A 17,122-nucleotide genomic window follows, 5' to 3' on the forward strand; every position below is an offset into this window, starting at 1 on the left:
TGTTAATGTCGTAAAAGACATTTTTGGCATTAACAGCTGTTTTTCGATAACAGGGCCATTTGGATAGTTGTACATTCGGTTAAAAACTTCGGTATTTAGTACCTTTTTTTTGTGTATTTCGAGATATTGATAGCAAACCTAACTTAAATATCTGCATGTACCAAAACCAGTAATCTCCAGTTCTGAAAAATAACACCTTTCCAGGTAAACTTTCTAGAACACTTGAAGCACATACTGTTACAAAAGCTCATTAAACTTTTTCCCCATCACCAGCAATACTTCCAACGCAACACTGACAGCATTTCTCTACAAAATGTCAAGAGCTCCCATCTCTACCAAAAGTGCTGAATCTTGCAGTACTATCAATAAATGTTTCAGCTACTCGTATCAAATCAGTATCCTAGTCTCATCAGATCCTGACATCAACATACAAACCCCTGACAACCGCTGCACTGCCAATTAATGCACACAATCCAGCGTTTACAGTATCCATGTCATCACTTCCCTTTCCCAGAGTTCCTGACATGCATATCCTTCCCTCTGTTTTCTGTGTCAGAAAGTGATAGGTCCTTCTTCTGCCACCTACAACCATACTTCTCGAATGTCCTACATTTTGACTTATTTTGCCCTGTCCCTCACAACATTTTTGATCTTGTGGTAAATCACTGAGGATTACACTTTGTAGTTGACAGAATTTCATGCTACATATTATTCACAATGTTGCCGTAAAACCTGTCATTCTATCAACTTCTTTACCTAAATTAGAGTAATATTGAAAAATTATCCCTGATTTTAGGCCTTTGTCGTCCCATTACTTTTGGCTTATTCCAGATTCTTGAGCAAAAAGCTGAGAACTATACTTGAGCAACATACAACTACTGTTCATAGAAACTTAACCGAGAAAACCCTGCAACCTCTTCCTTTACACACCAAATCATTTGCTAATTTCAACATGGCCCCTCCTACAAACTTTCCTGCAACAACTGAAAAGTCTCCCTTTGAAGACAAGCCACACCCCTATGAGAAAGGCAGCCAAAAAACAACAGCAGTATTTTTCCCCCAGTCATCTGATCAGTGAGGGGACACCTCCTGACGTCATGCAGACAGTAAGAATATGCAGTTAAGATGGGTCTAAAACGATGAATAATAAAATATCGGATAAACATCTTTAAATGCTAATGAGCTAACTGCAGAAATTTCACATCATGTGATACACCTGATTTCTAAGACTTCAGACTGAACACACACTTGTCTGCGGTTACACCACATCCTTCAGTGGCTCTTCATTGCATTTCTTTGCCATCCAGATCCCATTAAGGCTTTCAGCAAAGCACTAAATTTCTCAGATGTAAAAAAAAGTGGAAATGAAATGAACGGACAGTGTAAGCTTCACCAAACAATAGTCACAGCCAGCGGAATTAATGAATAGTATTACTACTGTTGTGAAAACTATCAACATGATCCAAAATATGGCAAAGAGAAAACTAAATCCATTGCTTACAGCTGAAGACGTCTCAACAACAATGCCAAACATCAAATTCTTTGCATAAACTACATGCACAGTGGGGATTTTGACTAATAAAACTAGAAGAACGCACTGAATTGTACAGATTTAATACATCACTGGAAAGACACAGATTCCCTTGTCTTATCTGGCATTTCGTAAGCACAGATTGCTGTTACTCAGATAACTGAATGTTAAGAAAAAATGTGTTCTAAGCATACATGATGATCAAACAGTGAGGGGTTAACAGAGTTATACAAATGCTAACTAGAGTACAACAGCATAACTACAAACTTAATAAGACTGAATGCAGGTAGGAGTGGAAAATACGAAATACACAGGTTATATTTTAACATCAGGGAAATGAAACCTGCTACAGAAAAAGTCAAGGAACTGTGCAAACATCAAGGTGAAAAGACAAGCAGTCATCTTTGTGGTTTCTAGAAATAATGAAGTGTCTTTATAGGCAGCATGTCTGAGATAACTACTGCTCTAAGAAAGCTGTTGGAGCAAGAAATAACCTGGGAATGGAAATACAAACAGGAAGTTTTAAAATGCTCAATGAACAAGTTATAGATGCGTCAACATTAACAAACTAGGATGCAAATGACAAAATTGTGCTGCAAGAAAGGGTCAGAATAGTACAGGAAATAGCCCATTTGCTTTGGTGGTCATTAGTATTTACAGAAATCAGAACAGCTCCATGACTGAATCACATTGGACTGGGTAAGACAACTAAAGCAATACCTTTTACCATCTCACACAAGACAGCTACGAAGAAAAATGGCAAACGTAGATGGAATCTAAACTCACAGCAGCTACATTAAAATAAAACGTGTACTGAGTGATGCCAAACTTTCACAACTGCAGTCACTCAGACATTATCCTCATCTGTACTCTTGCTACACAGTGTTTGAGTGAAAAAAAAACAGAAAATAAATGCTGACCTGCATTACAGCACAATTCCTGGCCCTAGATATGACATGAAGTCACTAGACAAGTACACTTTGGATGAAGAAGGGCAGAATTTAGGCTTGGCATTCTATAACGGAGTGTACAGGGTACTGGAATGAAGGAGGAGGGACAGAAATGGAAAAAAGGACCATGGGAAACTATACGGTAATGACTTTCCAGAAGAAAAAGCAGACAAACCCAAGCAAAATTAAGAGGAAGAAGAGTAGTTGCATCAACTAACTGGGAAGGCCTAGAATAAAAGTGGTCCTTTTGCCAGTGCCTTATGATGCCTATAGATGAGAGAGAGACAGACGTACAGTCTGCTGCCTCATATAGGTTCTGTATCCTTCTTTACCTACCAAGCTGCTGTCAGTAAGCACTTTTTGTGAAAACTGATTAATTACTGTAAACACTTATGTAGGGTGTCACACAAACGTGGCCATCTTCATTAAGTAGTTCCATCTTCTGATTTTAGTCATTTCTGCATGTGTAGCTTGAAGGAGCTTTACTACACAGATGTTGTTGACCAAATTTCCTATATCTTCTCTCCTCATCTTGTAGGTTCATAGGGAAGTACTAGGCTAGCTGCCCTTGTGGGATATTTTAAGCCTAGCCAGTTTCCCTTTTTGAGCTCGAACTAACCTATCCCATTAGGTTACAGACTGGCCTTACCCATCCCATGGTCGATAATTATACATTACCTCTAATAAGAATAAAAGGGATCATGCCACAGATAATCTGAGGATACCTATGCACAAAATAAAGAATTTAGGAGCTACATCTGTCCATTAGTAATAAGAGGGGCAGTGCTGGGGAAATGTTTCTGTTTTCCATCCATACATCTAAGTTGCACTTGAATATGGATAGGGATGAGCTTTGTTTTATGTGGATGAACAGTCTGTTCCAGAGCAGCAGTATCCTCTGCGAAATATACCTGTCATTCCAAACCATTCTGTTGATGCTGTACAAAGGGTTTAGATCTCTAGACAGAGCATTTCTGATGCTATCTGACCTACCGATGTGCAGTAAATCCCGCAGTATTGGGTCAGTGGACTCCTTGTATGCCAGATGCAGGTCACCTCTTAGCAATCTGTAGAATACACAGTACACTGACAGGGCTTTGAATCTGTTCACGTAGGAAATGTTATTTAGGCCCTGCATCCTTTTAGTAAGATATCTCTGTGTGCATTCAAGTTGTTGCATGCATCTGGACAGATACATCTCAAAGAGGGGCATTATATTCAATGACTGGCCTAATGAGGGCTGAGTAAAGGGGGACAATGACATCGCTAGATCTAGACACAATCCCTTTGTTTATAAACTGTGCAATATAGAAGGGCATTCTTATAACAACAGACACACACTGCCCAAAAGTAATGTCATTGTCCATATAAGCTCCCAAATCCCAAACAACTGGGTCAATTCTTAGTGGCATACTGTCAATGTGGTACTTTTCTGGGGTTCCTATCAGTTCGTCGAAAAGTCAGCAGTTCGAACACCATATGTTCGAACTGTGACGTCCGAAAACTGATTATCGCGAAGCCGCTTCTTTCCCAGGGAAAGAATTCTGTGGGCTGTTTCTGTGGCTTCTCTATAGTCAGTGCTGTGGTGGAAAGTTACGGGTCAGGTTCAGGTAAGTGTGCGATTGTGCAGACGTTAGGGTTAGGGCACGGGTAAGGTGAGTTAGGGTTAGGGCGCAGGTGAGGTGGGTGTGCGATAGTGTCAGACTTTAGGGTTAGGGCAGGATTCGTGAGTTAGGGTTAGGGCGCGGGTATGCCATAGTGACAGACTTTAGGGTTAGGGCGGGAGAGGTCGGTTAGGGTGCGGGTCAGGTGAGTGTGCGATAGTGACGGACCTTAGGGATAGGGTTTGGGTTAAGGTAAGTGGATAGATAGTAGTGTATGTACAAGTTCAGTGTAGGGTTAGATGTAGGATTTTAAGTGTATGTGTGTAGAGCGCTGTTTGTTTTTTGGTGTGCTTGTGTTGTGTGTGTGCTTCTTGAAACAGTGATGTTTGCTGTTCTAAGACTTCAATGTTTTTGCACTTCGAGATTAGAAGTTCAAACATATGGTGTTCGAACTTCAGCCATTTCGTTGAAGTGATATAGACCCACTTTTCTGGGATAGATGACTTCCCAAAGGGTACAATAATTCATTTTCTGGCATTTAGTTTCAGTCCATGATTTTGACACCAGTTATTTACTTGGGTCAAACCTTTCTGCTTGATGGCCAAGTCATTTGTAGATTCAGTGACCTAATTTGCAGTCATCTGCAAACACTGTAAGCCAGAACTCTTTGGTATTGGCTTTTACATCATTAAAGTATGGGCCAAATTGGAGAGGTCCCAGCACTGAACCTTGGGGACTCCACTGGTGAATGGTCTCTTTGTGGCGATCTCTGCCCCTAATTTGATTCTCTTTGTCCCATCTCTGAGCTAGATGGCACTCTAGTGGGTGACAAATGGGTTTAGTCCTAGTTTATTTAACTTTTCTACTATGCCTAAATGGGTCAAGCCGCAGTGGTGCAGCGGTAGCGCTGTCACCTCACAGCAAGAGATTCTCCCGTTCAATTCTCGGCTGGAGTGCCTTCTGTGTGGAGTCTGCATGTCCTCCCCATGGTTCAGTGGCATTCGAAAGACATGTGTGAATGGGCGTGCCTTCGTTGAAGGTTGGGCGTCGAGCTGGCACCTCCGCACCGTAAAAATATACTGCCAATCATTAGCGGACCGGAGTTCCGCTGTGGTGACCCCTAACCGGGAAAAAAGTCGAAAGAAGAACAACAACTATGATTGAATGGGGAACTGTGTCAAGAGCTTTGGCCGGATTGAGGTATGCATTGTGTACAGTTTTACGCTCATCCATTGCTTTGTTGACTTTTTAAAAAAAATACACCAGGTTGAATTCAAGCTGAGAAGGGTCCAGTGTTTAGATTGCATATATCCTGATTGAGTAATTCCATGATATGTCGTTCCATGGCTTTGCATACAAGGCTGGTCAGACTTATGGATCTGTAATTGCTTGTGTCTAAATGCCATATATACCTACTAATACAATATTTTTAGCTTTTGATAAAAATAAAATAAATATTCTAATAAACTGATGACAGCAGAGTCGTAGTTAGAGCATCTTGTACCCTTAGCTAACCCCCCCAACTGTTGCCATCTCAGCTTAAGGAGTGCTATAAACAATCTTCTGTACTTCTGTAACCATAGCAAGCTTTCTACAAATGTAACAAGAACTTTGGTTAATATTGCATACAGAGCTTCAACTATGAATATGAATGCAGTTTGGCATTCATTTATGACATCCCAACATCCTCGTGATTTCATATACCTGCATTGGCACCTGCCGATCGTGCCCCCGACAGCTTTTGCCCAGGATAGCTGCATCTTGCACCCCACCCTAGTTATGCATATGAGTGACAGCAGTGCACCTAGAGAGATAAGCAGAACATACAGCCGAACAAACAGAATAAGTGTGTATATCCTTTCAGAAAAGACATGGACGATGTCATTTTCTTAAAACAGCATTATCAGCTGATTGGCTTTTCATCACATAGTTGGAATTAACTGGTTTAATATACTAAACATACTTCGTATCACAATGGTGCTTTGTAATGAAGACCCTGTTGCAGCAACAAAAGAATCAAAGAAAAGTGATGGCATAAAGAGGGTAAGATCTTTTTGCAGGTGTATAACATTTGGATGAATTCAAAGCTTCACTCCATTTTTATACAAATAAAACAAGACAAAACAATTACAGACTTCACTTTGCAGTCACTTGAAATTGTTTCAGATGAGGTAGTGAGAGCATGAAGCAGTGATTACACTTACCTATATTAGTTAAGGTGCCTTTCCCTGAGGACAGTGGAGTAACAGGGGATGGAGGTAGCTGGGATTTGTCATCAGAAGACTCTGGAAGCCCTCCTAATGCATGCGAGTGTCGCCTTTCCTTCACATCATCCTGAATCTGTAGCGAGCTGTGTCTACTGTAAGAGTAAGGCCAAGCTTAGGTTTTGCTTATGTTACAGTAAAAACAAAACTGAAGGAGAACCACAGTCAAACCATTAGACAACATGGAAACAAATCACAGAACATTCTGGATTTATATGGCCATTGTACTGAGTACTTGTCACTTCCTGAGTGCGTAAAGCACTTGTATCAAATGATTTGCTGAAAACATATTCATGTGTGTCCAGTTCTTTCACTAACATACCTTGTATTAACTTACCTAACCTGCAACATTACTTCTCTTTATAGACATTTCCGTTAATTGTCAAGTATGGCAAGCGCTTGCCTGTCAGAGCTTTCTCGCATGCTTACTGTTTTCTACTTTATTTGCCTCTTATCCCATCTACAATCAAAAAGTGAAATCATGTTTTTACACTGCAGGTTGTTGACATTAGTTTTCAAGGGCTTTTTGTCTTTCAAGTCTACTTTACTAACTGCAGCAGTGAGTAATGCTACTTGGTTTTTGTGTTAGCTTTGGAGTACTGTTGCACAGTTTTAATGAGCATCAGATGGTGAGTAAGGTTACTCAATTCTGGTGCGCCCAAAACTCGGTAATGTTATTCAGCCTTGGCTCAAATAACTTTCTGTGTTGGTGCACACAAACTAATGGATAATGTAATTAAGTTTCAGTGCATACAAGCAGCGTTATTCAGTTTTAGAGCACACAAGCCAAGTGTAATGTTCTGTTTCACTGAGTAAAAGTTGCTGGGTAATATTATTCCATTTCAGTACAAGTAAGGTTATAAACGTTATTCATTTTCAATCTTTGTGAGCTGCTCATTATTCACTTTCAGTGCACACACACAAGGTGGTGGTGAGTAACAGTACTCAGTTTCACATAAACGAGTCAATGAGTAATATTACTCAGTTTCACATAAACGAATCAATGAGTAACATTACTCAGTTTCACATAAACGAGTCAATGAGTAACATTACTCAGTTTCACATAAACGAGTCAATGAGTAACATTACTCAGTTTCACATAAACAAGTCAATGAGTAACATTACTCAGTTTCACATAAACAAGTCAATGAGTAACATTACTCAGTTTCGCTGCACACATCCAATCCTCACAACAAAACTGCAGCACTTCGTAGTGTGCACACTGTTAAGCATGGATGCATGTGAGCTGCTACTGTCACACATCCTCCATGCAGGGGTGACACTACCATTGCCTGCCCACCTTTAAGTGGTACATCCAGGGCAGGATTATGGTCAAAGGATCTAGATTCAGCCATCAAATGGAACGTCCATCGAATGGTTGAACATCGAACACTATCCATCTAAAATTCATTCAGCGAATGTTCATTTCTTCAATAGGGAAGGTAACTAGTTGGTCACCACTTCCCTATCTGCCCTTTTCCCCACTGTAATGTGGTCTCAGAGTTTATATATACAGTTAGTGGGGTGGGAGGAAAAGCCCACCACCTGGACAGGTTCAAAATACTATGGTGGGGCACACAGGGAATTTGTGGGCAACTAGTTACTTTCCACGTCGATGCAATGAATGGTCAATGTTCAGCCGTTCACTGGAACTTCCATTCGATGGGTGAACATAGACCCATTGTCAAATGGGGCCCTAAGCATGGTAATGCACTGGGCCCACACCCCCAAATAGCCATACCAATATCCCGTTATATGGTGGTCTCTCAATTACCATAAAATAATGTTCATACCTGTCACTGCACCTACAATGATAACTTAGATTTGGATTTAATTTAAAACTGTTACTTCAAATTTTACAACAAGACCACTGAGAATCATTTGTTTAAAAATGTCTCACACTGAAAACAGATAATAGTAAAAACCTTTCTTCCCTTAAAACTCACATTTATGGAAAAATGCATCTGGAAACAAACAAACAAGACATGCTGAAACTCACAGTAAAGCAGCACAAAGTGAAACACTGATAAGGATCTGCGTGAAGGGTAAAGGAATTCAAAAGATAAGGATCTGCGTGAAGGGTAAAGGAATTCAAAAGATAAGGATCTGCGTGAAGGGTAAAGGAATTCAAAAGATAAGGATCTGCGTGAAGGGTAAAGGAATTCAAAAGATAAGGATCTGCTTGAAGGGTAAAGGAATTCAAAAGATAAGGATCTGCGTGAAGGGTAAAGGAATTCAAAAGATAAGGATCTGTGAAGGGTAAAGGAATTCAAAGATAAGGATCTGCGTGAAGGGTAAAGGAATTCAAAAGATAAGGATCTGCGTGAAGGGTAAAGGAATTCAAAGATAAGGATCTGCGTGAAGGGTAAAGGAATTCAAAAGATAAGGATCTGCGTGAAGGGTAAAGGAATTCAAAGATAAGGATCTGCGTGAAGGGTAAAGGAATTCAAAAGATAAGGATCTGCGTGAAGGGTAAAGGAATTCAAAAGATAAGGATCTGCGTGAAGGGTAAAGGAATTCAAAAGATAAGGATCTGCGTGAAGGGTAAAGGAATTCAAAAGATAAATGTGCAAAGCATTTGCTAACAGGCTGGGGCAGCCCACATGATGTAAGTGTCCCTTTTAAGGAGAAGCCTAGGAGCACAGTCTGATGAAGTGACGTGGTCAGAGTCATGTAACAGACAAATGAAGGCTGAGGGAATCAAACCCCATACCACAGAAGCAACTCATAGTCTTATTCATCTGCACTAAGATCCAGACAGACAGTTATAGCTCAACTCAGTGTATTTCACACCTGTGTGCCTGCAAAAAAACAGGGTTAACTAAAAATATATTCACAATTAAAAGATTAACAAACTTATAGACCTCATGTTGTCCAGTTTAATCCACAATAAATAAACACACTGTCAACAGTCAAAAAACAAGGACACTCAAACATCATGGCTCATATGGTAATGTTCCTGTTTACTACAATCAGTTTCTTAGTTTCCATCATAACAGCTGTAGATGGCAGGAACCAAGTATTTTAGACACAAACACACATACTCACACAAAACCATCTCAGACATCTGCTTGAGAACAAATGAATGAATATATTCATAAATAATGTGCCAGAAATGCATCAGAACTCACTTCTGTCAAAGCCATACAGTGGGAACCCATTGCTATCTATCTCTGTCCTCTTAAAAATCTAGGCTCAAATCAGAGACAAAGACCCAAAAATCTGGAACAAATTTTAAATATTCCCCTTATATACTTACAAAGATGCTAGAATAAAAAACAAAACTCAAACTTTGCATTAGCAAGTCTTTTTTGAAGAATGTGAACTGACATTCATGCCTGTCTTTATCACAAAGCCAAAAATAATAACGGGACAAAGGCCCACATTTTAAATGTCATTTTTTTAGCTGTTTGCTAATCAGGTAAACACACTGTATAAAGTGCCCCTTTTCAGGGATGTCCCAGGCGCACAGTCCACTTATGCTGTGTTGATGAGGTCATAAAGCTAACATGGGTGTGGTGCTTTTGAGTCAAATGCCAAGAGTTTAGGGGGTGAGAGTGTGTGAGCATTTCACGTTTAGAGTAAGGGCTAGATTTAGTGTAGGATACTCAGGGCCAGCCTTAGCTGAAATGGCGCCCTAGGCGAAAGTAGTACTCGAGCACCCCTTAAGCCCCACCCACACCATACTAATGCACACCCCCTATAAGCCACACCCACAGGTAGGCCACTCTCCAAGAAGGCCACTTCAGTCTTTTCCTTCAATTATTTAAATGCATAGAAAAAAAAGATAATCTTATAATGTAGTTAAACTGCAAGTGAAGGATGGTGGAATTTTCCTTTAATAAACCTGATTTATCTGTTGCTCCTTCACACATATTTTACTATAAAAGTTATGTCCTCAAAAAATAGAAGACCATGTGTCTTGTTTCAAAGGGTTGCTTAACTTACAGTTTAATTTACTTTGGGGTAGGCGAGCGAGTCTTACAGCTCAGTGAAAGTAGAGTAGCAACCTCTCTCCTCCCTCTGTACAGTAGCTTAAGCTAGAATAGCACAAACACAGACAGCCATTTGCTAAACAATACAATCTCGCAATGAAAACAGGCTTAGCATAAGCATTAAATTTCTCTGCCATTGAAATGGAATGAAAACCCACATTCATAGAAAATCCATCTGGCCATTAAGTTTATCTTTGGGCTGTTTTCAAAATAGACTCCTTGCACACATTTTTAGGGCCATGCATGCATGTATTCATTCTTTGATTCACCTTCCTGATTATAGTAAATTATACTCCTTGTATAATACCACTGCCACTTGTTAGAAAGCGTTTTAAATTGCAGTTTAACATTCTTTTAATAAGCAATTAAATGATGCATAAAATCAGTAATAATACTATTCACTTCAGAAAATTTCAAACATAAAAGGCTAGATTTCTGTCATTACAATCCACCAATATCACTCAATGCACAATCTTGCAGAAGTAAAATCATCTGAATAATTCCACATTAAAGAAATATGCAACTACTGAAAAGGTTGCTCCTGGCAAACAACTTTACACCTCAATGCTTCATCTACAAATTCATTGTAAGTTGCCCTTGAAGAACTGTCTATATTACAATTCAAAATGTGATAAACTGGTAATATTGCAATAGGAAATGACTAAAACTGACAACAAGTTCATAGTTACTAGGCTTCTCGTGCAAAGGAGGACACACTCAGGAGTGGAGAGCCCCTAGCCCCTCTTATAATGCATCAAATAATCGGCAACCATATGGGTACTGCAATATCAACACTTCATCTACATGGTGGGGGAGTAGAATCCATAGCCTTCTGCACCAAAGGCAATTATGGTACTAACACTGCTTTCAAATTGCCTGTACAATAAGGCACCACTTGTTAGTGTGTGTTTTAAATTTGTATCTTTGTGCTTTAAATTTGTAGTTTTGAACATTTTTTCCAGTAAGCAATGAAACAATGCATTTCCCAATAATGAAATAACTTCCCATTTCAGAATATTTTAACCATAAAAGGCCACTCAAGACTTCTATCATTACAATCCATCAGTATAAGTCAGTAAGCACAATCTCTGCAGAAGTAAATTTCATCTGAATAATTCCACATTAAAGAGATTTGTAACTAATGAAGAGGCTGTTACTGGCAAGCAACTTTATATTTCAGTGTTTCATCTACAAATTCACTGCTTGCTGCCCTTTAAGAATTAATTGCCTAGGTTACATAAAAAAAACTGGTAAGCTGGTAATCATCCACAGTGGTGGTGCTGCGGTAGCGTTGTCGCCTCACAGTAAGACGCTGTGCGGTTTGACTCTCAGCTAGAGCGTCTTCTGCGTGGAGACATGCGTGAATGGGCGTACCTTCGTTGAAGGTTGTGTGTCAGGGTTGGCAACTCGGCACGTATAAATCAGCTGCCGATCATTAGCGGACCAGAGTTCCGATGTGGCGACCCCTAACCGGGAAAAGCCAAAAAACACAACAACAAGCTGGTAATACTACAATAGGGAATGACTGAGAAAACAATAAGTTCATAGTCACTAGGCATCTTATGCAAAGGAAGACAAACTCAGGAATGCAGAACCACTACCTCACCTTAAAATGCACCAAATAATTGGCAACTAGGGCATTACATACAATGCCTCCATACCTCTCAACTTCTTAGCACAAGAGAGCTGGACAAAGCCTAACATATTGGGGGGGAGGGAGGGGGAGGCTCCAAAAGGCCAGATTATAAATATTATAAAACTAACAGAAACAGTCCTGGGGTAAGGTACCTACAAATCAAAAGAAAATGTCTAGTAAAAAAGAAAAAGTAGGTACTCCACGACTATCGAAGTCAACTAGTCCACTGAACAGGTATAAAGATAAAACTTTTATTCAGTAAGCGCTTTCATGTCTCCATGGACGCTTCCTCAGACTTCAACTATTAAAACAACTCAAAGTAACCATTTAAGTATCAATTTCATTAAGCTGAAAGCCAATGAATCTCTGTACATAGAAACACATGACAAAACTGTCAAAAGATCAAAGCTTAACACATTCAGTTGTTATACAAACAACCTAAAAGCATTAATAAAACACGTGGAAGGCTCTTAATAGGTAACACAAAAATATAAATAAAAATATATATGTTGTTTGTGAACACTATTATAAAACATTTAATATAACCTATAATTTATTAAAGTTAAAAAATATAAATATATGCATCTACAACATATACTTAATTATCTAAAAAAGTGAACAAAAAATGATGAAAGTTAACATCAAAACTCTAATTCATTTAAAAACAAGGAAGTAACCCCTAAACCAAGGCAAAAAGGACTGATGTCCACACACTAGTGGACGGTCAAGTAGAAAGGGTTTCTAGGAAACCCTGTCATTGAGACCATATCCTTTATCTGCCTGTAACTTAATGATCCACCTGCCTTCTTCCTTCTCTGTATAATTACTAACATTCCCCAATCTCTTCGTAATATGTATAAGTTCCAACTTTTAGGGGCCTCCCTAAAATACGTAAGACTTTAGATAACCCACCCCTTAGACCTATAGTCTCAGGTAAAGGATGGCTGACTGAAAGTATATCAATTTATCTGGAAAAACAACTGAGACCTGTAGTAGACTCCACTATTTCAATACTAAGAGATACACAACAATTTTTAGAAACCTTGGCAACATGTAGTTTGAATAATGTTCTGGTAGATTCTGATTATATTGGAGTTGATTTTTTTGAGATTATATTTGCTACACAAGGGTCTAACTAACAACCATGTTATAAGAATCACCATGTTGATGGATTTGGTATTAAATAATAATGTTTTTGTTTATGATGGAAGTTACTATTTGCAAACTACAGGGGTGGCGAAGGGCACTTCATGTGCCAACTCATATGCCAATTTGGTAATGGAATATTGGGAGTCCACCTCTGTATTGGAACATGAGTTATACTCAAAATACATAAAATACTACAAAAGATTTGTAGATGATCTTTTTCTGATCTGGGGGGTGACTCGGATATTTTAGATGAATTCATCTCTTACATCAACGACACAACTACATTCTTGACGCTGACAGGTGAGAGATCTCAATATAAAATAGAGTTTCTAGATGTGTTACTCAAGAAAGAAGAAGGTTTGATTAACACAGAGATATACAGGAAACCGTATAGGAGGAATGCTCTTCTTCATCGTGACAGCATGCAACCCCCCACATATACATAGAAATATTGTTAAAAACCAAGCTATGCGTTGCTCCTGCCTGACAAGTGGTGATGCAGTGTTTAAAGGAGTTATGGAGAATATGCAGAAAGACTTGATAGAGAGAGGCTATCATGAGAAAGATCTCACAGCTTTACAAGAGGTGAAACGAGAAGAGACAGGTAAACCATATATTAGGAGTAGTGGCCCACAGACAATACAGAATAAGAAGATTCGACAAGGAAAGAGAGTAGTGATTCCATACACGAATAACAATAAGAGCATAACAGAGGTTATTAAGAGGAATTGGAGTATTTTGCAGCTAGATGATAAAATCAAGGCAGTAGCAGGCCCCCACCCCAGCTTTTGCTATAAAAATACCAGATCATTGAAGAGCATGTTATGCTATGAGAAGAGTGGTCCCACAACTTTATTCTCTTCTAGAAGAGGTACATTTTCTTGCCATAACTGCAATCAATGCGATTTTGTGTTAAACAAAAACTACTTTGAACATCCAGACACATACATCAGATATGAGTTCAATCATTACGCTGATTGCAAGACACGTAATGTGGTATATTTAGCTATTTGCCAGAAATGTAGTAGTTTTTACATTGGCAAGACGAATAGAACACTTAGGGAGAGAATAAGGGAGCATTTATATGCCATTAATAAAGAAAATTAGGTTAATGCGTTAGCCAAACATGTCTTGTTACATGACACAACACACACCTTTAAGTTCTTGGTTTTGGAACTTATACATGTTACTAAGAGACTGGGGAATGTTAGTAATTATACAGAGAAGGAAGAAGGCAGGTGGATCATTAAGTTACAGGCAGATAAAGGACATGGTCTCAATGACAGGGTTTCCTTGAAACCCTTTCTACTTAACCGTCCACTAGTACGTTGACATCAGTCCTTTTTGCCTTGGTTTAGGGGTGACTTCCTAGTTTTTAAATGAATTAGAGTTTTGATGTTAACTTTCATCATTTTTTGTTCACTTTTTTAGATAATTAAGTATATGTTGTAGATGCATATATTTATATTTTTTAACTTTAATAAATTATAGGTTATATTAAATGTTTTATAATAGTGTTCACAAACAACATATATATTTATATATATATTATTTATATTTTTTGTGTTACCTATTAAGAGCCTTCCACGTGTTTTATTGATGCTTTTAGGTTGTTTGTTAACAACCAAATGTGTTAAGCTTTGATCTTTTGACAGTTTTGTCATGTGTTTATATGTACAGAGATTCATTGGCTTTCAGCTAATGAAATTGATACTTAAATAGTTACTTTGAGTTGTTTTAATGGTTGAAGTCTGAGGAAGCGTCCATGGAGACGTGAAAGCGCTTACTGAATAAACGTTTTATCTTTATACCTGTTCAGTGGACTGGTTGGCTTCGATAGTCGTGGAGTACCTACTTTTTCTTTTTTACTAGATTATAAATATTGCTCTTATAGACTTAAAAAATTTCTAGAATAACAGCATTTATCTTAGCAGGCATTGTCTAAAGGAAATGAAGACTGAAACTCAAATGTATGGCATTTAATTATTTCAGTGTTTAGGGATTTTCCAGAAAACCACACATTTTATGAAGAATAGGCCAAAAATATGAGGCAAATAATTTGGGCATTCTGCAAACATCTGTACAGCTGAAAGATATGCATACTTCTCAACCTCTTAGTGCAAAAAATCTGCACAAAGCCTAAAATAACATGGATGCAATGGCTAGAAAATAGGGACAGTTTGAAGTACAGTTTGAAGTACAGTTTGAAGTAGTGCTCTCTAACTTAGAAAGTTAAAAGAATAACAGTATTTGTATCAGCATGTATTTTATGGAGGATGCAAAGTTTGAAACTCATATACATATAATTTCATGACTACAGTCCTCCCTGATTTGCCAGAAAACCACAAACTTTATGAGAAACAGACAAAAACTATAATGCTAAATCCAGACACTTGAAAAGGTATGCTAAACACACACACACACAACACACACACACCCCTACTCTCACATGGCAACACACACCAACTCTCTCACATAGCAACACACAGGCACACACCTTCTCTTTCATACAGCAACTAACAACTAGTTTAAATTCCACACAGTCCTACTCTACTCTCTGTCATACAACACAGACATGCACTTTTCTCTCTCATACAGAGACAAACGGAACCACTAAGGTTACATAATACACACTCTTACACAAACACACACACACACATGCACACCTAGAGCCAATTTAGAATGTCTGCTACACCTACAGCATGTCTTGGGAATATGGAAGGAAACCGGAGCACCGGGAGGAAACCCACACGAACACAGAAGGGCAGGTGGATTTCACACAAATGCACCCCAGCCGAGAATCGAACCATGGAACCTCTTGCTGTGAGGTGACAGCGCTAAGTGCTGCACCAGTATGCCATCTGCTTCCATGTTTTAAAGTAAAAAACAAATATTGTTCAAAATATTTGCAAGATTTGATTATTCCCTATCTAAATGCAAAGTAAAACCACCACATCCTTTTTTTCTCTCACTGTCTTCACAATTCAGAGATAAATGGTTCTTACACACAATAGAAGCATGAATATTAGTAACACAAATGACACTCTAGATGTGTCAGGATGGGATCAAAGACCATAGCAATAGGTTTGAACACTGAACGATAGATACACACTCTTGTCGGAGTGAAGGAACTAGAGAGTGTATTTGCCAATCATATGTGATAAATGTTATGCAGATATGAGCAATGGGTGCCACTGGTCCCTCACAAAATGAAAAAGAGAAGAAGCTATGCAGCTAAGGTATAATAGTAGTGTATCTGAGTAATAAATAGTGGTATGTGGGTTTGAGACTTGCAGCTTCAGACTATATCAGTCTCCATCTCCTCCTTTGAAATCACTTCAGATAAAGTCCTTTTTACACTATCCAAATTTAAAAATTCCAGTTACATTGGTCCAGACAATATTCCCTGGATGCCTGCTGAGAGCTATTTGCTACAGACTTTCACCATATCAGCAACACACATGTGAACGCATCTACTCTCACACATTAACACACACACTATCTCTCATGAAAACAGAACAGCTAAACTTAAATTCCATACATATACACACACACTTCCTCTCTCATACAGAAGTGAGCGGCTTAAATTACACTTACACAAACACGCATACACTTACCTTCTTTCTAAACCAAATGGCTCTACACGGACTTGGAGTATTTCTTAAAAGAACTGCTAGTTTAAATTACGCGCAGGCCTGAAGAATGTATTTGCGTCCATGCTGGCGTCATGACGCATGCATGTTAATGTTCCTCCTTAAGGCAACAGACTCGTGTATCACAATTTTTTTTTTTAGTCTCTGAGCCAACCTGCAGCTGTAAGTGGGAGGGCGCTCACCCCTCTCACGCTATGGATCAGGCTTCCTGAACAGGGAGCCGAGCGAGAAGAATTTTATTAATTAAAATAAATAAATAGTTAAAAATAGCACCCTTTGCGAGGCTGGCCTCTACGGCACCCTAGGTGGTCGCCTAGTTCGTCTATGCCTAAGGCCGGCC

The 17,122-nt window shown here is 38.8% G+C and overlaps 1 protein-coding gene across 3 annotated transcripts in view; it reads right to left on the reverse strand.

The window, feature by feature from the left end:
• NAV1 (neuron navigator 1) overlaps positions 1-17,122 on the reverse strand; it is a 2,383,470-nt gene that overhangs the window by 607,648 nt on the left and 1,758,700 nt on the right. For all 3 annotated transcript variants that reach the window (XM_044076515.1, XM_044076516.1, XM_044076517.1), the window contains one exon: positions 6,290-6,444. In XM_044076515.1, the coding sequence (XP_043932450.1) occupies positions 6,290-6,444 (155 nt within the window). The remainder of the gene's footprint in view (positions 1-6,289; positions 6,445-17,122) is intronic.

Source organism: Protopterus annectens, chromosome 7.part0 (assembly GCF_019279795.1).
Source record: "Protopterus annectens isolate FY-2018-M chromosome 7.part0, PAN1.0, whole genome shotgun sequence".
Taxonomy (NCBI): domain Eukaryota; kingdom Metazoa; phylum Chordata; order Ceratodontiformes; family Protopteridae; genus Protopterus; species Protopterus annectens.